Source organism: Megalopta genalis, chromosome 7 (assembly GCF_051020955.1).
Source record: "Megalopta genalis isolate 19385.01 chromosome 7, iyMegGena1_principal, whole genome shotgun sequence".
Taxonomy (NCBI): domain Eukaryota; kingdom Metazoa; phylum Arthropoda; class Insecta; order Hymenoptera; family Halictidae; genus Megalopta; species Megalopta genalis.
In genome coordinates this window covers 10,525,119-10,548,398 of record NC_135019.1, presented here as the reverse complement: position 1 = coordinate 10,548,398, position 23,280 = coordinate 10,525,119, and the positions used below count along the sequence as shown (strand labels likewise).

Below are 23,280 nucleotides of genomic sequence, written 5' to 3'. Positions count from 1 at the left end.
AGGGTGCAAGATCGATCAGTGTACTTCACGGTGCACTAAAACTAAGGTAAATCTAGCCATTTCGCTATTATTGTACGCGAGCGGGGGTACTAATAGCCGAGGCACTACTGTACTCTCGCGAAAGAACGATAGAAGGGCAAGGGTACGAGGTCGATCAGTGTACTTCACGGTGCACTAAAATCAAGGTAAATCTAGCCATTTCGTTACTGCTGTATGCGACCGGGGGTACAGTAATGTCCCTCTAATTGACGCACAGACTGTCCACAGAAATGAACAAATTGGGAATAGGAGATACGATTAATTTGAGTCTTGCGCCTCGTTTTTATAATTATCGATTCTCAACAATTATAAAAACGAAGCGCAGGGCTCGAATAATCGTGTCTCCTTTTGCCAGATTGTCCAGTTTCGTGGACAATCTGGGCGTCAATTAGAGAGACATTACTGTACTGTACTCTCGCGAAAGAATGACAGAAGGGCAAGGGTACGAGGTCGATCGGGGTGTACTTCGCGGTGCACTAAAAACAAGGTAAATCTAGCCATTTCGCTATTGCTGTAAACAACCGCTGGTACTAGTAACCGAGGCACTACCGTAGTTCCGCGAAGGGACGAAAGAAAAGACAAAATAACAGGAGCGCGGTCGCGGTCGATCGTCGGACAGCCCGTTGCCGCAGTGAAATTTCCCGAAGTCGGTTCGAAACGCCGCAAAACGCGCCTATATCGTGGCCGCGTCCGCGATCCCCGCAGAAAGGTTAGTAGCGTCGCGACGCTGGCTCGACATCGTGGCGCCTGCTACGCGAACGGAACGACTAACGGCCGAGCGCCAGAGAAGGATGAACGATCGAGTGCCGCGTAATGCTGGCTCGGAGCGGGGCGGCGGGGAGGGAGGGGGCGAGGATGGCGGACCGAGAAATAAAGGGGGGTTGCTTTGCTGGAGGGGAAACAGAAGGGGTGCGCGCAGGGTGTGTGGAAAAGAGAAAGAAAAAGGGTGGAAGACGTCGCGGAAAAACGAGAAAAATCGCGCGGCGACGTCGCCGCGGGGCCGGGAGGGGAGAAGGAAGACGAGTTCGAAGGAAATCGTGTCTCGTCCTCCAGGAAAATGCATCGGCAAACAGACTTAGCCCCCGCGAAAAGACCAGCCGCGATCTTCCATCGGCTGGTTATGCTCGGGATTCTGCGACTGTGCTCGCGAGAAGAGAGGTCAAAGGGAACTGCGGTTGGCAGGGTAGGACGAGAGGCGGAAGGGACTTATGGCGCCTGGCGAAAGATACAAAGAATAGGGGGATAAGAAACTAAGTCTCGGCTCCGACGCCGGACCCGACACGGAATTCGGGATCGCGACGCGTGTCCACGCAATTCGAAAATACCAGGTACCTGTGGGAAACGTTATAGAAAATGAACGTCGAGGCGGGCGAGTCTGGGGGTGCGACCGGGGGAAACGAAAGAGACAGGTTCGCCCGATGGGGCGACGGAGAAGCCCGTAAGTACATCAAGAGAGAGACGGAGATAGATAGATAGATAGATAGATAGAGAGAGAGAGAGAGAGAGAGAGAGAGAGAGAGAGAGAGAGAGAGAGAGAGAGAGAAAGAGAGAAAGAGAGAGAGTACACACGGCTGATCACAAAGAAGACAGCGACAGAGGGGGTGGTTGGCGAGGGGGGTGAGGTGGGAATCGAAGACCGACAGAGACGGAAACACGACGATCGGGGAAAGGGTGGGAAAAAGACGGAAAAGGGAGAGCGTGGTCGCGTACGATGAAAGACGGAGGGTGGTTAGCGAGGCCTGGGAGAGGGAGGGGGTGGTCCGAGACACAGAAGGGTGTACATTTCTCGATAAATTCTCAGCAGAGGGTCTGTACGTGGACAACGAAAAGGAAAGACGGTTGGTGGGACCGGGATAGCTGGACGGGAGAAGCGAGGATCTTCGCGATCGTGAAAAAGAGGCGGAGTGTCGAAGTTCGATACGGGGGTTGGGGCGCGAGGGAGACGGGAAGATGGAATTCAGAGGGAAAGACGGTTCTCCGCGAGGAAGAGGGAGCGAGAGCACGATCGAGAGAGGGAATGCGCGCGTTAGAGAGAGAGAGAGAGAGAGAGAGAAAGGGAGAGAGAGAGAGAGAGAGAAAGAGAGACTGGTGCGAAAAGAGAGAGGAGAACAGGGAGTAACGTTGCGGACTATCGACCCGATCCGGTCGGGCGCCTGCGCTCTGGCAACCCCTACTACCGTCGAGGCGTCTTGCCGGCGACGCGGCGCTCTACGCAACGTCGTCGGTGCGACGGTGGGACCAGTGCCTCTCACGATTCCGTTCTCGCTCTGCCCTCCGTCTCGTCATTCCGTTCGTATACGCGTCCAAGTGTTACTTCCTATATTCATCGTTGACATATATACATAGCTACACACGGAGAGATATATAACAAATTTTTCTTTCTCTTTCTCGGTCTCTCTCTCTCTCTTTTCGTCTGTCTCACCCTCTGTCTTCTTATCCTATCTTTCTCTCTCTTTCTCTCTCTCTCTCTCCCTCTGTCTCTCGCTCTCTTCCTCTCTATCTCTCTTTTCTGGTTCGCCAGGAGAAATGCGATCGTACGAACGATGAAAAAGGAGAAGGAGGAGGAGGAGGAGAGATAGATACGGGAAGAGACAGAGTGAGAGAGAGAGAGGGGGAGGGGAAGAGAAGGCTAGAGAGACCGTACGAGACCAGAAGAGCAAAGCCGGGTACGTGTTCGCGAGCGTGTTACGTTCCCGTGTCGCGTGCGTCGAAGAAGCCAGCTTCGTTCCGCTCGCGACGACACGCGCATACACTAGACCGTCTGGACACGCACACGTACACGCACGTCCTCTGTACTCGAGAGAGAGAGAGGCGAAGAGAGAAAGAGAAAGAAAGAAAGAAAGAAAGAACCGAGAGAGAAAGAGAGAGAGAGACAGCGAAGAAAGAGAGAGAAAGAGAGAGAAATATCGTTCCCGGATGCGTGAATTTTAGCCGGTGAACGCGCCGCGCTGCCGGGCCACTTCCGTCGCCCGTGTTGATCCAGGATCGACCAACGACCGTTCGCTCGATCCGATCGAGAGAGACCCACACCGCCCGAAGACAGACAGTGAGAGAAAGAGAGAGAGAATAGAGACAGAGTGGTGAACACGAGTTCCCGAGGCCACGAGGGAGAGAGGATAGCTGAGGCCGTGTGTCCGACCAGAGGAACAGACCCCGGAAGATCCCGTGCGAACGCGACGGAAAGAGGATGGAGTGGTAGGCCTCGAGCGACGGCCCACCCTTCCTTTGCTACCACCCGGTGTCTCGTCCGCCTCTCCCTCGTCTTTGTGCGACCGCCGCGATCGGTGAATCCTGCGTACCCCAGTACCATCCCCGACGACGAAATCCTGATCGAAAATTGCCGTGTCGCGGTCGTTCCTGTCCACACACCGCCCTTTTCTATTACACCCTTCGGTCTCTTCGACCTTCGACTCACACTCGCCGGGCTTCCTTCGGTCTCCCTGGGAACTGGTGCCCAGCGTAAGCTGCACAGGCCCGTGGTTGCTGCCCGCGGTGACTCATCCTCGAACGCGTGTCCTCTGACCTTCGTACCGAGGGACCCTTCCTCCGTTTCCCCCTTGTCGAACGCGTTCGCTGTCATGCGTGGACCCAGCTAGTAGTAGTAGTCCACCCTCGTTTCGAAGCGAAGAGTAAAAGTCGCGGTTACGTGACAGCGAACACGAGTTTCCCCCCCGTTTCCTCCGAAGTTAGCATCCTCCGAAGAGGGACCCAGGGACGCCGGTGGCTTTCGTCTTCGCCGGTGGAAAGAGGGTAGCGCCGCGACCGCTAAGTCCCCGTCCCCCCTAACCGTCGCCAGCACCTCGGCCCGTTTACTCACGTAGTTTGTTTTTCTCTCTTTTTTTCCATTCTCCCGATTACGACACCGCCGCTGCCCGCACCACCACGACGCTGGTGACACACGTACCAACACCGGCGCTGCGTACGAAACGCGCGCGCGCGCGCGTGTGTGCTCCCTCTGGTCGCTCTCTTCATCTTCGTCCTCCTCGTGCGCACTCACACACGCGACGTCTACGGTACTACACACACGGTCGAACGACGCGTATCTAAAACCCAGAGGTAGCAAAGCCGGACGCTCGAACGCCGCTCGCGAACGCCGCCTTGAAGGCAGAGGAAGACGAGGGAACAAAGTAGCAACAGCAGCAGCCAGCAGCCTACCAGCAAGCAGCAGGAAAGAGGATCGGTTGAAGAAGAGAGGCGTCGAGGAGGAGGAGGAGGAGGAGGAGGAGGGAAGAGGAGGTGGTTAGTGGTGAAGTTGGTGGAGAAGAGAGAAGGAGGAAGTGAAGCAAGTGTAGAGCCGCGTCCACGACGCCGAGGAGCCACGTCCTCGGGAGGAGATCAACCTGGCCTGACGACCGTGCCCGTCGTCGAAACGGCCCCGTCGCTATCACAGCGGCTGTGTGTCACTACTGTTCCACTGCCCCACACACCGCGGCCTCATGATTGGTTCATTCTGGAACCTCTGCCGTGCGTGCCCTTCAATGCCGATTGACAAGGTGAGACTGAGAAACACCCGGCTTGCCCCGGGAACCGCCGCCGGGAATTTCGACGCCGAGCAGGGGTCGGGGGTCACCTTTGATCCGACGCGATCGGGACCGCCGTTGCCAATTAACCCCTCGGCCGCCGCTTCTCTCTATTTGCACGGGGCTCTGCTCTTTCAAGGGTCTCCCCGGTCACGGGGGCTGCACGATTTAATGGAAACACCTCGCGGTCCAAGATCGTTCTTTATTAGTCCCGCAATGCTTCCGGCGTTTCGCTGGTGCAACGATCGATTTTTAACGAGGCAGTTCGCATGATAGAGGCTCTGCTATTCCTAGACTGCAGGATTTGTCGGTTCGGATGCGGGAGATCGACGTTCGGATAACCGAGACGAGTCTGTTATCCTTTTCTGGGAGATGGTGTAAGAATAAGAGCTCGCCGTTGTTTCGTCCCGCTGTGTTTTTAAGTTCGGAAACTTTTGGACAACAGCGGCGAGTCTCCTTTTCTGAATGTCAGCGTGATAATGGTAGTAGGCTGGATCATATTTCGGATAGTAGAGATCGAATGAATGCGGACTTTTGTGCAAAACGAGAATTGTCCGCATTGTCTGAATTGCCTTTGCACTCGAGTGGTTAAGGCATCGCTAAAAAATTGTTATAGCATATTCCAAGATAATTTTTATATTAACAAAGTTTAGATTTAAGAAATTGTTAAAAGTGTAACTGTTGTACGAGTCACCGGAACGCTCAATTTCGTATGCATAAAATGCACTATGTCGTATAAAATGGAAATACTATAAGTCAGAAAAATTATTTTAGGTTTACAGTTGAAATAGCTTCGAGTGCAAAGGGTTAATCGTACGACACAGGCGCGGCGTGGACATTTATTCTTTATCTGCAACATTTTAACAATTTTAAGCAATTTGAAATTCTTTTTACTTGTTTTCACTCTTCCGCGTTTGATCCATTCATAAGCCGATAAATGCGCAAAATCCACTGTCCATAAACGAATGCGGACAACGGAAACTTAATTGATGACTAGACTGCGGATCTTTATGCGAAACAAAAATTGTCTGCATCTGTTGCAACAAACAGGAGTCACTTAATGCGCACTCTTTCCTTAATAATTTCAGAAGATCGAAAGTAATATAATATATTGACGTTATTTAACTTCTTTAATCTTTTCACTGTTTCACATTAAATTTATAACCTCTGCTGCACGAATCCTCTAAGCTGCGATTTACAGTAATGTCTCCCTAATTGACGCTCAAATTGTCCACAAAAAATGGACAATTTGGGAAGAGTAGCCTTGCGACTTGTTTTTATAGTTACCGATTTGTCAACGATTATAAAAACATGCTGCAAAGCCGGAATACAGTAATGTCTCCCATACTAACGTTCAGATTGTCCACAAAAATGGACAATTTGGGAAGAGGAGATACGATTATCCGAGTCTTGCGGCTCGTTTTTATAATCGTTGACAATTTATAACTATAAGAACAAACTGAAAGGCTCGAATAATCGTATCCCCTCTTCCCAAATTGTCCATTTTTGTGGTCAGTAAGGGAGATATTACTGTAATCGTATCTCGTGTTCCAAAATTGTCCATTTTTCTGCACAATCCAAGCGTCAGTTAGGGAGACATTGCTGTATATGAACCGTTTATTTTGAAAGTGGCTTAAGTCACTTTACCGTAATGAAAAGTGGTGATTTTTTAATGTTTATACGAAATTATTTGTACTGAGAAAAACATCAGTATCCTGAGATAACAAATACAAGTAAATCTTCTCGAAAATTAGCAACCATATTTTTAAACGTGTTAAAACGCAAACCCTTAAATGTATCGACTTAAAAACAAAGTGACTTATGCCACTTTCAAAATAAACGGCTCATGTCGGGACAACGCGATACAATTTCGTAGCGAGCGATCTCGAGAACTCGTGTGTTTCCATTATTTGGTCCAACTCCTGTATCCTCTGTGCCGATTTCTTGGGTCCTCTGCGACGATCTAACGAGCGACACACTCGTCGGCCTAAATGTTTTGCTACCGGAGTTACGTTTACCGCCTACGAGGGTAGCAATTATCGTGTCTGGGCGGAGCAGCTCGGCATTCATGCGGCTCATCGTCGAGCCTTTCAGGAGTTCCCTTTACGGAAAAGTTATTCCGATGTTCCGCAGTCCCGGGCAGCTCTCGATGGCCCATTATAATCGCGCCGCAGTCCTGGATACGTCTTTGAGCCAGCGATCTAGCCTTCGGAAATCTACTGTGCGAAGGTATCCGTTTAACTGCGTCCTGCTCGTGATCATAGTTTACGGCGCGACTAGAGGTCCCATTTGGTCAGCTGGACAATTACAAAGTTGTCGGAACGTCGGGTAATTGTTTCGAAGAGGACGCCGGTCGCCGCACCGCCGCTCTAAATTCTCGATAGCGAGGATCCAGGATTGTTTTGCGGCAGCCTCGAATCTCCGATGACATTAGCATCGCCTGCCGCTGCTCTCGGGTCGTTCGCCACTAGCGAAAGCTTCGAATTCGGTCGTGGGGGATGCTAAAGGTCCGGGGGGAGGACCGTGTTACGTTTGCTAATCGATTTAACGTGTTCCGTTTCAATATTTTTCATTCACCGAAACGGTTCTCTGCTGAAGAGAATGAGACGAACGATGAAATCTTTTTTTTTTTTTTCAAATGAACACCGGATCACGACTCGCCCATTGTCCTCGCAAGCCGCGTACAGTACTCAGTTTTCATCACCACTGACAATAGAGTTTAGGGGGGGGGGCGGCTAGATTAATTTGTCTCACACTTACATTCGTCCTCTCGTCGAACGCAGCTCCTCCCCTCGGATCCGCGAGTTTGGACAGGCTCCCCTCGGGTCCTCGTAGACGACAGGATCGATGGAACCAATCTTCTAAACGATCGACGATAAGAAAGATTGCTTATCCCTATTGCGCTGATAAATACCCGGCCTTAGTATTTCCCGAGCAATACTGCCCAGCAATAGCGCCGATATTCCGGCGATATCGCTCCCCGGTCCGAGTTTAAGTCAGCATTTATACAGGGTGTCCGATCTTGCAACGAGAACCGATCAAAATCGTCTAAATCAGCGGCTTAACGTTAAACCGATCGATCGAAATGACCGGTTTCACTTTATTGCTTTTAATTAAGTGAACTGTTGGAATCTCTTTCGAAAGTGTGTACGTTCTGTAATTATTGGGTTGGCAACTAAGTAATTGCCGATTTGTTCAATGAAATAAAAAAATTTTTTTTTACTTGGAACGAAGTTTAATCTGTAATGTATTTTCCATATTGTTCGATGCCCTTTTGCCGTCTCTCTGACAACTTGAAAATTCCACGCTCGTAGAAAGTCTGATTCTTTTCGGCCAAAAACTGAGTTAAGTGAGATTTTACAGCGTCGTCGTCGTTAAAAGTTTCACCACGAAGGGAGTTGTCCAGGGATCGAAATAAGTGGTAATCCGATGGCGCGAGATCAGGGCTATATGGTGGGTGTAACATCAATTCCCAACCAATATCCATCAATTTTTGCCGAGTGGACAAAGACGTGTGCGGCCTAGCATTGTCCTGCTGGAAAATGACACCTTTACGATTGACCAATTCTGGTCGCTTTTCCTTGACCGCTGCATTCAATTTGTTCAGTTGCTAACATTCGCGGATAATAAAAAATAACATAATAATAATAATAACAATAATTTTATAATATAACATTTACGGATATCATAAAAATGGGAGTGAGAGATATCTATAACTGAAATCGGCAATTACTTAGTTGCCAACCCAATATATTGTTGCGAATGACTCTGTTTCTCTCGCGTCGCGGCATTTTATTTACAATAAAGAATATAAACTATAATACAACTCGATACAATTATATTTCAGATCTTTCGATTTGAAATGTTGCTCGTCCGATCTCGACTCCTCGATTGTCTATTGGTAACACTCTTCCTTGGTAACCCCTATCTTCCATTATTTTTTAAGGGGTTGCTCACAACAGGGCAGTTTCACATTACAGCGACTTGATTTGGACAAGTCGCCGTAACAATATTATATGTATATATTTGATTTTACCTTTCTATTTTATTCGAATACAGCACTTTTATGAAATACACAATTTAACCCGTTGCCGTACCATTTTCTTCATAGTTTCAACGATTAGAAGTCACTGTGTGTGCGTCTACGTTTATCGAAATGTTTAAATATTGGTGACAAGTAGTCAGAATTTTATTCAGACTGAAAAGAATAGAATGGCGCTCATACTTAACAGATTCTTACTAGAAATCTCCATCACGTGTCAGACTCGTCCAAGTTTGGCAAGGGGTTAATAAAGAACGTTAAATTATGTATTATTTTTAACCAGTTAGCTGTTTTGGACGGGTTCTGAAGAAATGGCAATATTTTGGGACACGACGAGCATACTCGTTAAAAAAGAGCTAACTGGTTAAAACAATCGTATGAAATTACGGAGACCACTTTCCGCTGGAAATAGTCGAATAAATTTTTAATTCGACCATATTATTTCATTCGAGCATGAAAATGACGAAAAATCTGACTAAATTCAGTTACGTCGTTCTGACAAAACAGTACGGATCGGTCGCTTTTAGCGATCGGTAAGTTAATCGCCGAGTCTCCACAATTCTATATAATTTAAAAGTTACGGATTTGATTTGATTTGATTTCTTTCGTTCGGCCTTGAGAATTCCTGCGAAATGATCTGGTAGCCCACATCGAAATCTTCCCGAATCTACCGAAACCATTTGTAGAATCCATTCCCGAAATATTAAGCTCTAAAGTTGGCATACCACCAGGTCCTCAAGGTCGTCCCAAGGGTAAAAATGAACGTAAAAATAATCCGTCCCATTTCATGCTCTATAAATTCCGTTCAGAACGATTCTTCCTTTTATCTCTTCTAGAATCGGATCGTAAAAATTCATCGCCGTTGAAATCATGCGTTCTTCGTGTTGGTCTTAATTAGCGGTTTCCGTTAATTTGATTCCCCAAATTGTATTTCATTAAGTTTTTAAAGGATAGATCCACTCGTAATAATAATTGCGGAGAAACGATTCGACGGTGTCAAAACATAGATCGCTGATTAACAGATTCCACATAAGAGACGGATAAATTAGAAGCACCGTCGTGTATTTTAAAACGGTAGAGATGTCTGGCAATTAATTAACGGAGACAATTTTAATTTCGCGTAAATATTTCACTTTCATTTCACGATGTAGAAGTTAATTTATGGATGGCGGCAACAAACGCGTTAACTCTTCTACGACCCGGATAACCTTTTTAATCATCACCTTGTTGTAGGTAAATTCATCGAATTCCGCAAGAACTTAACAAAATGTCAGATTCGTATATTTTGTTAAGTAATTTCGAAAGTGTATTAGAAATAAGAGAAAATATAAATGTACAAATATATAATATTTTGTTCAAGTTTTCGTTTAGATATCGGTAAAAATGTAAAAGTTACAGTAATGTCTCCCTAACTGACGCTCGGATTGAGCACAAAAATGGACAATTTGGGAAGAGGAGATACGATTATTCGAGCCTCGTAGCTTGTCTTTTTATAGTTGTTGACAATTCGTAACTATAAAAACGAACCGCAAGGCTCGAACGATCGCGTCTCCTCTTCCCAAACTGTCTATTATAGTGCACAATTTGGGCGACAGTTAGGGAGACATTACTGTATATCGTCGTGCAAGATATTCTGTATTGATCTTGAAACGAAATAAACTCATTTACATCGTTAGGTGTACAAGGTTAATATTCTTGGATTGAAACTTCGGATTGACGTTTCATCGAGAAAAGTTCGAAACTGTCTGGCAGTTCTTTTTATCGCTAAAGAAAAGAAAAGGAGCAGTTACAGTAATGTCTCCCTAATTGTCGCCCATATTGTGCACAAAAATGGACAATTTCGGAAGAGATACGATTATTCGAGCCTTGCGGCTCGCTTTTATAATTGTGGACAATTTATAACTATAACAATAAACCGCAAGACTCGGATAATCGTGTCTCCTCTTACTAAGTTGTTCATTTTCGAGGACAATCTGAGCGTCAATTAGAGAGACATCACTGTACTTTGAATCTCTATAATGTGTCGCACACCGCTGTAAATTTGTGCTATCTTTTGCATTCTCATATCAATTATCGTATCCTTTCCTACGACAAGCTTATACAAACGATATTAACGAACATTGTAGCGAACATTAGCCACTAATAATGATAATCGTTAGCGGTAGTTTTAACGAACAACATAGAAGGGTTGAGACGTAGCCAAACTATTCACGAAAAGTGCATCGTGGAGTAGACGATAGAGAGCGGTTTCCGGTCTCCTCGAGACGGAAGTCCTCGCCTTAAGCCATGCCGTCGTTGAAGTAGCAAACTTCTCGACGATGTTTGGAATAAGGTGTGCTCGATCGGTTTCTGTCAATCTCGCGATCCCCGTGATCCCTGGCTAGAGCGAGACAGGCTGGGATCGAGAGACATACACACACACAATAGCTTTGTGCCCCGAAGAGACTAAGCCGCGTCTGAGCTTTTCCCTCGTCGATCCCCGGGGGTTTGCTATTCAGATTTCCGGCGGTCTATACTTTATTTCCTGGCACCGATGTCATCTTTGTAGTTCCGGAGCGCCGACGAGCGACAAAGATACAGCCGAGCGAGATTCGCGGCTTTATCGGATGACGAAACCGGCGCGGAGGGGGGTAGGTAGGGGGGCAGAAAGTTCGGCTCGGGCTTGACGATCCATTGTCATCCTAATCGAGAAGGCGCCGCGAGTGGCGCCGATAGTTTTCCGGGTGTGCGGTGGGACTCGTTGAGGAAAACGTCGAAATAACCGGGCACAAAGGACCCTCGTGTGTGTCGAACGCGATCCGACAAAGCTCCGTCGGAGCTATCGGCTCGCCGATATACGCGCCGGTTGATCGTGAATCGCTCAAGGTTAAACGAGAGAGCAGTTGGGAAATCCTACGGAAAAATGGCTCTCGAAAACTTCCGTCCGTTTAGGCTCTCTCGAACGCGCGTTACTTTTGTCGAACGCGCGTTTATCGCGAGACAGAGAGAGGCCCATAGGGCGGGGAAGCGGAGAGACGGAGAGACGGAGAGAGAGGTTTACAGCTTCATCGATCGTTTCCTCGAAAACTGAACGCCTTTTATCCGCCTCCGGCCGAGACAACACGTGTTTCCGCAACGCGGCACCCTTATCGGCGACGATAGTCCCGACATTATTGGCTGAACGTCGTCATAGATACCGGGTGTCCTGTTCAGTCCGCGCAAAACACTTCGATATTAGAAAATATTTTCGCCTTTGGTCGCCAGGTGTTGTCCTCGCCGGCTCTGACATTTCAGCTGGAATTATCGGAGCAGTCGAAACGATCCGTCTCGGATTCCTTATATCACGATGGACTGCATGGACGAGCAAAGATTTATTAACCCTTAGCGTTCCACGCGTTTCTCGAGTACTACTTACCGAGCAACTCCGGCACATTTTTGGAGCAAAGCGTCTGAGATAAAGGAAGTCTTATTTTGAGCGGGAAAGATTACGCGTCCTTGTGACAGCGTTCGATTTTATTCATTTTATGTTGCTAAGTATAAAATGGGCAAAATATGTTTTAATCGTAATGGTATCTACTTAACATTGTGCGAGGTCGGTGCATCGACATCGTGAATTGTGACCGAAATTTCCAAGCAGCAAATGCATCCTCATCGAAACGGGTAAATTTACTATTAACGATATTCTTCGCGATTCTTAAATAAATATATCCCTCGTGTTCTTTGACGCGATTTATTATAAAATTGGCATTGCGAATCGTCCGTTGAATTCTGTTTGGATACGGAATTATTGAAACAAAAATATCTTTTGCGCGAGTTTGCCGGAATTTTTTTTATTGTTAATCTTCGCTGGAATCGGCTCGATTGATAATTACATTAAATTAAAAATTAGTAAATATTCTTCGGACGTTCTAAAATAAAGTTGAACAGCGTTTTTCTGAAAAATATCACTACCAACAACTCCGGCACATTTTTGGAGGAAAGCGCCTGAGACAAAGGAAGTCTTATTTCTAGCGGAAAAGATTACGCGTCCTTGCGAAAGCGTTTGATTTTATCCATTTTATGTTGCTAAGTATAAAAATGGGCAAAAAATGTTTTAATCGTAATGGTAAACACGCTAAGCACGTTTTCGCTACAAATAACAATTGCCAACGTCGACGAAAACATAGCATCTTCGGTGTAATCATGCTAAAAACATTGAATTAAGAGTTAAGATGCTTCTGTAAAACATTGTTCTATAAATTGATTCGCTCGTGTTAAATCGATGCAGCGACTATTTTCAGGATCTAATTTTTGTTCATTACTTTCGGTGCTCGATAGATCATTGCCTCTTCGGAGACGGATAAAACGCTCCTAGTTCACTGAAATATGAAAAATCTTGCTCCCCTTGACAAGTGGATAGGCATCGTTATTCCCAATATCCTAAATTTAACAAACAGAAAAGCTCTTTGCTTCGGGTTTTCAACATTTAACAAATGGATATAATCCTTTATTTCGCATATTCAAAAGTTCGCAAGTGGCCAGGCTTTTGTTTAGCGACTGCACATGTTGCTACAAAGGCGAGACTACTGTGTGAAAAGGTGTTTCACGCTTTCGTTACCATATTACACACGTACGATGCGGATGGTAACGGTGTGTAAACGAATGTTGAATAAAATACATTTTAGCCAAGTCCCACGAAGCGCGAGGAAAAAACGGAGTTGTGAATGGGGATTGTAACGAATGCTGTTTTCACGAATGCCGAGTTAGTTGCAGCAACGATCCTCTTGTGGCTTCCATTTAGTTTTCTTTCTCGCTTTAATTGTACCAATTGTCTTTCGTTCGCGATCTTGCATTTTTCACAAATGCATCGAATTCGGGACAGAATCGTACAAAAATAAACAGTTTCAGAATATCTAAAACCGATGACAGATACTTCTCACCTGAGAAGTGTAAGAGGATCGAGAAGAGATTTCTTGGCTGACGAGCATTCTAAAATTAATATCCTGAATGGATTTGAAAGAGGTCGATCGCCTCGCAACAAAAGCTCGTAATTTAACTTCGAAGTGTAAGAGGATTAAAAGGGGATTTCTAAAATTATACTAGAGTAGTCTATCAAAGGACTAAGTACTCCAAAGAATCGTGTCCCTAGTGCTCCATCAGTTTTGGGAAACGTTTAATCGTCCTCCAACAAAAGTTCATAGAGAATTGCACATTTTCTAACTAATTATTCAAAAGTCTCAAAATCTTGCCCTCTCCCCCCAAAGATCGATATTGGTTAACTTCACAAAGTCTCATAGAGAGTCCTAGAAAAGTAAGCATATTTATTTAACTTCGAAGTGTAAAAGGATTAAAAGGGGGTTTCTAAAATTATACTAGAGTAGTCTGTCAAAGGACTAAGTACTCCAAAGAATCGTGTCCCTAGTGCTCCATCAGTTTTGGGAAACGTTTAATCGTCCTCCAACAAAAGTTCGTAGAGAATTGCACATTTTCTAACTAATTATACAAAAGCATCAAAATCCTGCCCCCTCCCCCCAAAGATCGATATTGCTTAACTTCACAAAGTCCCGTAGAAAGTCCCAGAGAAATAAGCATTTACAACACTCGAATAGCGGACCTATTTGACAAAAATGCAACACTGCATGTTTAGATTGATTCGTAATGTTATTTATTAAATTATTTAACATATTTGTCAATGTACTTCTTCTAGACGCGTTAGTCTTCGTATAAACTTGAATTAGACACCTGAAAATTGTATTGGGTTGGTAACTAAGTAATTGCCGATTTCAGTTATAGATGTCTCTCACTCCCATTTTTATGATATCCGTAAATGTTATATTATAAAATTATTATTATTATTATTATTATTATGTTATTTTTTATTATCCGTGAATGTTAGCAATTGGACAAATTGAATGCAGCGGTCAAGGAAAAGCGACCGGAACTGGTCAATCGTAAAGGTGTCATTTTCCAGCAGGACGTCACACGTCTTTGTTCATCCGGCAAAAATTGATGGATATTGGTTGGGAATTGATGTTACACCCACCATATAGCCCTGATCTCGCGCCATCGAATTACCACTTATTTCGATCCCTGGACAACTCCCTTCGTGGTAAAACTTTTAACGACGATAACGACGATTCTCACTTAACTCAGTTTTTGGCCGAAAAGGGTCAGACCTTCTACGTGGAATTTTCAAGTTGTCAGAGAGATGGCAAAAGGTCATCGAACAAAATGGAAAATACATTACAGATTAAACTTCATTCCAAGTAAAAAGAAATTTTTTCAGCTCATTGTACAAATCGGCAATTACTTAGTTGCCAACCCAATATATTAATCGTAATTGTATATTAATCGTAAATTATGAAGAAACTAGTCAAATAACGATATTTAATTACAAATGATTATAAATAACAATACTGCGGGTTTAAATGCACCCGAATCCCGCTGTGCGAGTGCCAACAACATCTAAATCTCGTGTTTTCGACGCTGCATTGTAAACGTCTCCCAAAAGTCTCAAAATCGTTTCCACCGAAAGAAAAAACCGCGGAGTGGTCCAATGTTTGGCCAAAAAAAAAGAAGCTCGAACACGTAAAAGCAGCTGCCACGGTCATTAAGATCACCGACGGATCAGTGGCGAAGTGGAAATAAAACGTGGCAAGTCTTAAGTGGCGCGGTGCAGGCGAGCTGCAGAAAGTGCACTCGCACGGGCACAAGCTCCCGAACCTGGGAATTCGGTATGCAGCTTGTGGCTGGTTCGATTTTCCGACCGTAGGGAAAGGCATGGAAGTTCCTTGCTCTTGCCGGGGGCTCTGAGACGGCTTCTTTCAGAAGTCAGACGTAGCGAAACTCTTCCTCGAGGAAGTCGATACTCGAAGCTGTTCCGTTTCCCCGGCCAGTTCCGAGCAAATCGAATGCACGCTCGATAAGTAATTCTCCATTACGGATTATCGGCCAGTATCTCTCTCTCTCTCTCTCTCTCTCTCTCTCGCTCTTTCGTCAGCTATTCCCATCTCCCTCTCCCTCTCTCTCACATCGGAGATGGCAGAGGAACCAATCATCCGCGTGCACATTGTCGGGACCGAACAATGCCAAGTTGGACATTGATCGACGGCCGTCGGCCGGCTGGAAATTATTTCGCGAATTTACTTTGACTCGTTCGAACGCGCAATTCGAACGATCCGCGGCACTCATAACCCGGCTCCGGATTGCAATTAATAATGAGTGAAACGCGTCCGTATTCGTTTGTTTCGCACGCCCGGACTCGTTAGGCCGCTGCATAAATTCTTACGGTCCCCGCGGGATTCGACTATCGATCCCCCGACGGAAAATAAACGCTGGCTCTCGACGCACGTGGAATTCGTGCGAAACGTTCTTTGCTGTTTAATTGCATCATTTAAACCGACGTCGGAGTTCCCCGGCGCGCAGGTGGTTCCCGTGTAATATCGAATCGGTTCTGGTCGCGATGGTTCCAGACATTGTTAATAGATGCCGGGGAAGGGATAAGCAACGACCTTTTAACCCCGGCACGATCGTCGCTTAAGTATAGAAAGTGGTTAATTATTTTTAATGGTCTTCGATTAACGGTGTTCCATAGAAGAGAAGCATTTTGTGGAATTAGACCGAACGAGGGATCAATTGAAACAGTTTCGAACAGCTCGTGAACTTTCGTTTCTTTCGAAGGGTAAACCGTGGCGCACTTTCGTAAGCGTTCTTAATTTTGCAAGTGCACGTTCTTGAACAAATTCGGGCGGTCGAATAAACGGGGACGCGCCGAAGACGAGATATTTAAATTCGCCGAGCTTTCTCGCACGGGTCATTTTTGCAAAATGAGGTCCAGCATTATCGTGTAATGGGACCGCGCCCTTATGGTTCGTTAAAGCTCTGGATGCATTTTGTCCAACTTTTCATGCATTTTTTACATTACACTATGGTATTACCGCGCCGGTGAATAGACGCCAGCAATTGTTCTTGCGTTCTCGTTCCGAAATAAAAGAAATCCAACAGCGTATCTCCATTTCGTTTAAACGAGCTGCGATTACTTTGAAAAACGACATTTGCGAATTTCAAACTAAAGCTCGAAGGCAGTTGACAGAACTCATCGCCCGAACTACCGAAGATCGGACGTAATGAGGATTGCACGTGCCAGGAATAAAAATTTCAAGAAAACAATTTTATAGTTGCCAAAGTGTTATTACCAGCTTAATCGTTGTGTCAGTCGTACACGGATGACATGGCCAAGTTGTTCGGCTGCGGCATCCGACGTACATATGTATACCTTGTGGATCGTGTAAAACAGGCCATCCGAATAATTCGTCTGATTCGGTAGTTGGAAAAATTATACGAGAATATATCTTTAATAGTGTTTTAAGGTTGACTTCTTTTCTCCGATTTTTCTAATATCGCTTTAAAAATTAGCTCAAATAAAGTTCTTTAAAGACATTTCTTACACATTCCTACCGAGCTGATCAAATTGGACTTCCCTTCTGAAATCAAACGAGTTGGACTTGCATTCTGAAAGCGATAATTTTGGACTTCTCTTTTGCAATCAATCAAATTGGACTCGCCTTTTGCAATCAATCAAATTGGACTTGCTTTCTGAAAGCGATAATTTTGGACTTCTCTTTTGCAAATCAAATTGGACTTTCCTTTTGCAATGAATCAAATTGGACTTGCTTTCTGAAACCGATCACTGAAATCAGTTAAGTTGGACCTCCCTTCTAAAATCAATCAAACTGAAGGTCTCTTCTGAAATCAAACAAGTTGCACTTCCTTTCTAAAATCAATCAAACTGGAGGTCCCTTCTGAAAGCGATAATTTTGGACTTCTCTTTTGCAATCAATCAAATTGGACTCGCCTTTCGCAATGAATCAAATTGGACTTGCCTTCTGAAACCGATCACTGAAATCAATCAAGTTGGACTTCCTTTCTAAAATCAATCAAACTGGATTTCCTTTCTGAAATCAAACAAGTTGGACTTCCCTTCTGAAAGCGATAATTTTGGACGTCTCTTTTGCAATCAATCAAATTGGACTTGCCTTTTGCAATCAATCAAATTGGACACTTGACTTCTGAAACCGACTACTGAAATCAATCAAATTGGACTTCCTTTCTAAAATCAATCAAAAACTGGATTTCCTTTCTGAAATCAAACAAGTTGGACTTCCCTTCTGAAAGCGACAATTTTGGACATCTCTTTTGCAATCAATCAAATTGGACACGTGCCTTCTGAAACCGATTACTGAAATCAATCAAGTTGGACTTCCTTTCTAAAATCAATCAAACTGTAGATCCCTTCTGAAATCAATAATATTGGACGCCCCGTCTGAAATCAATCAAATTCAACTTCCTTTCTGAAATCAGCGAAGAAGGCAAACAAATTGGACTCTCTAAGATCAATAAAATTTAACCTTGCCTTCTGCAACCAGTCAAATTGGATTTCCATTCCGAAGTCGATAAAATTCTATTTGCCTTCAGAACTCCATAAAAAAAATCAGTCAACTTGAACTTTCATTCTGAAGTCGTTAAAATTGGTCGCACCTTCTAAAATCAATCAAACTGGACTCCTCTTCTGAAATCAGCGGAATTAGACTTTCTTTTTGAAGGCAAACAAATTGGACTCTCTAAAATCAATAAAATTTAACCTTCTTTTCTGAAACCACACAAATTGGATTTCCATTCCGAAGTCGATAAAATTCTATTTGCCTCCTGAACTCGATAAAAAAGAAATCACAATCAACTTGAACTTTCATTCTGAAGTCGTTAAAATTGGACGCACCTTCTAAAATCATTTTCTCTTCTGAAATCAGCGGAATTCGACTTTTTTTTACGGCAATAACAAACAGTAAATGAAGTACAATTTGTTGCGATCATTAAGAAACGACATTACTTCCTGGACATTTCAAACGAAGCACAAGAAGCCTAACCGGACTCGCGATAAGGTCTAAGCCCGATAAAGTCTCTTTGATAAAACGCAATTTTCGTGGGTTCAAAAATGTCCCCGGGTCCTCTGGCATAGATAAGAGTAGCCAGGAAAACAGGAGGCGCACCGAAACCTCCTCCGAGAGAACGTTCGCCGATAAGTCCCGCCTCTGCGCAGTGCCCTCTAAATTTCTTTTATCGTTCCCCGGCGGAACAGAAGTGACACTCGTCGGTACCCGGGGCTCGACCTTCACGGTTCCCGGATTAATTCGCGTTGGAGAGAGCGCTGGAATAGCGGGGCTGGGCTGGGCGGCGAGGGGAGGGGGTAAGATCGCGCGCTCGCGTTCGCGGTTTACCTTAAGCCACGGCTCGTAAATCTCCGAGCCGTGGAATTGCCGTGTTCTTTTGCCGCGCGGGCCAACGTTCGTCCCGTTTCCCGTATTGTGCCCTCCGTCGCAGCCTAGCCCCGCCACGAAACACGCGACACATCGTTTGCCTCTCATTCGATATTAATCATTCCGGCGCTGAACACTTTCGGCGATCGCCACCCCGTGCACGCCGACCGGGAAAATATCGATCACGCGCGAAAATTGGTTCCCATGAATACTGCATGGTTCCAGGAAGCCGGCGCATTAATCATACTCAGCAACTCGTAATTGCGAGGGATTTCGAGGTCGTCTTCCAGCCCGCCTCTGTTCTACGAATGAACAGTCCCGCCATTCGGAATTATCGATCTTCGGTGTTTCGTTTATCTTGGGACGAGTTTCAAACGCTGCAAGTGTTTATGATACGTTGGCGAAAGGCTTAGAGAAAGCCAGGCAAAAGGTAGTCCGATTAACGATTAACGACTATAACTCGTTAGTTGTTATAAATTGTTATAGGTTAGTCAACGATTATAACTTTTTAGTTATTATAAATTGTTATAGGTTAGCTAAAGATTATAAATCGTTAGTTAATATAAATTGTTATAGATTAGTTAATGATTATAACTCGTCTGATAATAATCTGATTAATGATTAACGTCTATAACTCGTTAGTTGTTATAAATTGTTATAGGTTAGTCAACGATTATAACTTTTTAGTTATTATACATTATTCTAGGTTAGTTAGAAGGTAGTCCGATTGACGATTAACGACTATAACTCGTTAGTTGTTATAAATTGTTATAGGTTAGTCAACGATTATAACTTTTTAGTTATTATAAATTGTTATAGGTTAGCTAAAAGATTATAAATCGTTAGTTAATATAAATTGTTATAGATTAGTTGACGATTATAACTCGTCTGATAATAGTCTGATTAATGATTAACGACTATAACTCGTTAGTTATTATAAATTGCTATAGGTTAGTCAACGATTATAACTTTTTAGTTATTATAAATTGTTATAGGTTAGCTAAAGATTATAACTTTTTAGTTATTATAAATTGTTATAGATTAGTTAACGATTATAACTCGTCTGATAATAGTCCGATTAATGATTAACGACTATAACTCGTTAGTTGTTATAAATTGTTATAGGTTAGTTAACGATTATATCGTTTTAGTTATTATAAATTATTATAGGTTAGTTAAAGGTTATGACTCGTTAGTTAATATAAATTATTATAGATTAGTTCACCATTATAACTCGTTAGTTATTGTAACTAATCGATAATAATTTATAATAACTAACCAGCTATAAACTCCGAGCTAGGGTATATAAGAATTATTTTAACATTGAATCAAACAAGAATAGAGAAACATTGAATCAGAATAACAGTAAAGAGTGCGGCAGATATAGAATGATTACATTTAGGCGATACGTTAGAGAACAAGTAAGCGTGTCTAAAATAAATAATAGATTTAAGTAGTACGAATGAAAAATAAGGATAAAAATTGCTTGGTTAGGATTTCTAACTTAACAGGCAAGAATACGACGAGTATTATATACGAGTATTATACAGTATTATCGTTATGGAATAAGTGTCGTAACATGCAATAGCGATAAAATGAGAATAAGAGAATTCTTTTTTCGTGTTAATAATTGCGGGTGCATCGGTAGGGTTGGATTCGAACGGGCAGGGGATGTATTTGTGTGTTTGCGAAAGTATGCCAGACGTTCGCATGAACTTTTAAGTGGATAAAGATTCGTGCGCAGCGGGTTATAGCATTAATAATGGCGTGCGAATATTTTCTCGTTCGCGTGATCCAGGCTTCTGATTTAGTATTGCCAGTCCAGGGGGAATCTAATGAATAAATTTCGTGTCGTTCTCGTCTCTCGATTCAAGCATCGAACCGACGTCCTCCACCGTGCCCTCTGCAGTCCATTGCAATTTCGAAGTCAGAGAGGAGCCTTTGACTTTACAATTCTACATACCATTTTACAAGCTCCGATCTTTCAAATCCTTATAGTCACAAAAGATCCATTCCTGATCCGTTCACCTGATCTTTCTTATCAAACAACTGCTACCTCCATAATCGAATAACAATGATTCGCCCTTCTTTAAAGTCATAAATATTATGAATTTAATTTGTTCCTTGACTTCGAAAATCTTCGGGTTCGAATAAACTTAACCCTTTCGACTCTAACAGGACAAACGTGTCCCAGCAATCTTTTCTGATTGGTAAAAAGGACGATTCGAGGCTCGCAGATGTGTTATTTTGCACCGAACCAATATATGTATATATATATATATTTTTTTAATTTATGCGATCTAATTTGTCTGTATACTACTATTTTTCGTCGACGCGCACAATTAATAAACAAAAGTTATCCGCAAGCTTTTATTTAGAAGCGATTTGTGATTCCAAAGAATAATTCACGCTTCTTCGAAGCATTCAAAATTATTTTCGCTTCGTTCCGTTTCTAATGATCGATTATGTGATCTAATTTGTCTGTATACTACTATTTTCCATCGACGCGCCCAATTAATAAACAAAAGTTATCCGCAAACTTTTATTTAGAAGCGATTTGTGATTCCAAAGAATAATTCACGCTTCTTCGAAGCATTCAAAATTATTTTCGCTTCGTTCCGTTTCTAATGATCGATTATGTGATCTAATTTGTCTGTATACTACTATTTTCCATCGACGCGCCCAATTAATAAACAAAAGTTATCCGCAAGCTTTTATTTAGAAGCGATTTGTGATTCCAAAGAATAATTCACGCTTCTTCGAAGCATTCAAAATTATTTTCGCTTCGTTCCGTTTCTAATGATCGATTCTGTGATCTAATTTGTCTGTATACTACTATTTTCCATCGACGCGCCCAATTAATAAACAAAAGTTATCCGCAAGCTTTTATTTAGAAGCGATTTGTGATTCCAAAGAATAATTCATGCTTCTTCGAAGCATTCAACATTATTTTCGCTTCGTTCCGTTTCTAATGATCGATTATGCGACGAAGACTGTCTGAAAATTACGCGGCGCTTTAAAATTCTTGAAACAGCAGAAGAAACGTCTTCGCCTCAAGAAACTCAATTTCCTCGTTTAATAGGGCCCGCGAAATCCGTTAAATTGCGTCCTCGCGAGCAAACGGAAATTCTTGTGTCGGTCGCCAAGGCTTCTTTCACCGTGCCGTGCTTTTCAAACAGGAACAAGAGAGATTAACGTCCGGCGTGTTCCGCAATTACGCGTCTCATTAGCGGATAATCGCTCGCCTGAACAGCAGGCCGTCGTTTTTATCCGTGCTTTGTCTAGAAGCTGATCGCGCAGGCCGGCGTGTAACGACGTTTCGACGTTCGCATAAAGCCCGTCTCCGATTCCCAGTCTTCCGGTTGTTCTTACGGCCACTGTTTCCCGATGAAAGGACCCCCCCTGTTATCGTTCCCGATGATCTCGCCTTCCCTCGAAAACTAGAGCGTCAGCTGGCGACCCTGCCTCGGCCGATTACACGGCGAATTAGTCCCACGGAGAATTAGTGACACGGCGAACATTGGCTCTCGAACACCTTTTGCTCCTCGGTAGTTATACATCAACGTCTTAGAAGGCGTCCCACTGAAATTACTCTCTGTTTTACGTGCTGGAGAATTTCGAAATTACTTCGGCGAGATTCTAGTTTTAAGTAGGCTGCAGATCTTCGTGTCTCGTAATTTATTTCGCAGCTCTCCTGATTGGAACATCTTTGTTGTTAATAATCTTATAGGAAAAATACAATATTTATAGTCACCATGTATTTTGATTTTTTCTAGTGGTTAAGTATTGTTAACAAATGAAAAGAGCGTCATTTCGATTTAGACGAAATTAGTAGGACTCCTGTTCAGCGGATTCTGTTCGAAATCTTCGTTACAAATCCTATATTAAAATTATTAAAATTATACAGGGTTTGCACTTAGAATTATTCTTTTTATGGATCATATTCATTTATTTGCAAATCAAATTAAACCTTTCACACATCAAAATTGACCGTCTTTCATTCAATTTTTATACTATGAATTTTTTTACAAGTAATTACAATTTCATGGCAACGAAAAGGTGGATATTTATTTGTTTAATTATTTATTTATAAACGGGAAAACCATTAGTTACGATAGATTTCTCATTCGATTTCGACATGATCTTCGAGAGTATTAATTTTTAGTGCAAAACCTGTAACGATATGAATAGATCTCTTCCATCAATAATTCTACCGAAGAAATCCGTCTGACATGCTAATTCTTACATTTATATCTGAGCACGTATTTTTAATTCGTCTTCAACATTTGTTGCCTATTCTCGTCGACGAATTAAAACTACGACTGCTCAGATATAAATGTAAGAATTAGCATGTCAGACGGATTTCTTCGGTAGAATGATTGAATCTGTCTTCAACATTTGTTGCCTA

At 43.4% G+C, this 23,280-nt stretch overlaps 1 protein-coding gene across 20 annotated transcripts in view; it reads left to right on the top strand.

Annotated features, from left to right (window-relative positions):
* Nucleotides 1-23,280, top strand: part of LOC117229125 (uncharacterized) — a 180,054-nt gene that overhangs the window by 20,026 nt on the left and 136,748 nt on the right. For 4 of the 20 annotated variants that reach the window (XM_076523647.1, XM_076523645.1, XM_076523646.1 and 1 more), the window contains exons 1-3: nucleotides 2,222-2,328; nucleotides 2,971-3,234; nucleotides 4,094-4,532. The exons of 13 other annotated variants lie outside the window; for them this stretch is intronic. In XM_076523647.1, the coding sequence (XP_076379762.1) occupies nucleotides 4,476-4,532 (57 nt within the window). In that variant the 5' untranslated portion in view covers nucleotides 2,222-2,328; nucleotides 2,971-3,234; nucleotides 4,094-4,475. Of the gene's footprint in view, nucleotides 1-1,458; nucleotides 1,478-2,221; nucleotides 2,329-2,411; nucleotides 2,431-2,970; nucleotides 3,235-4,093; nucleotides 4,533-23,280 lie in introns of those variants that run through there. 3 more of the 20 variants (XM_076523643.1, XM_076523642.1, XM_076523644.1) reach the window with 3 other exon arrangements.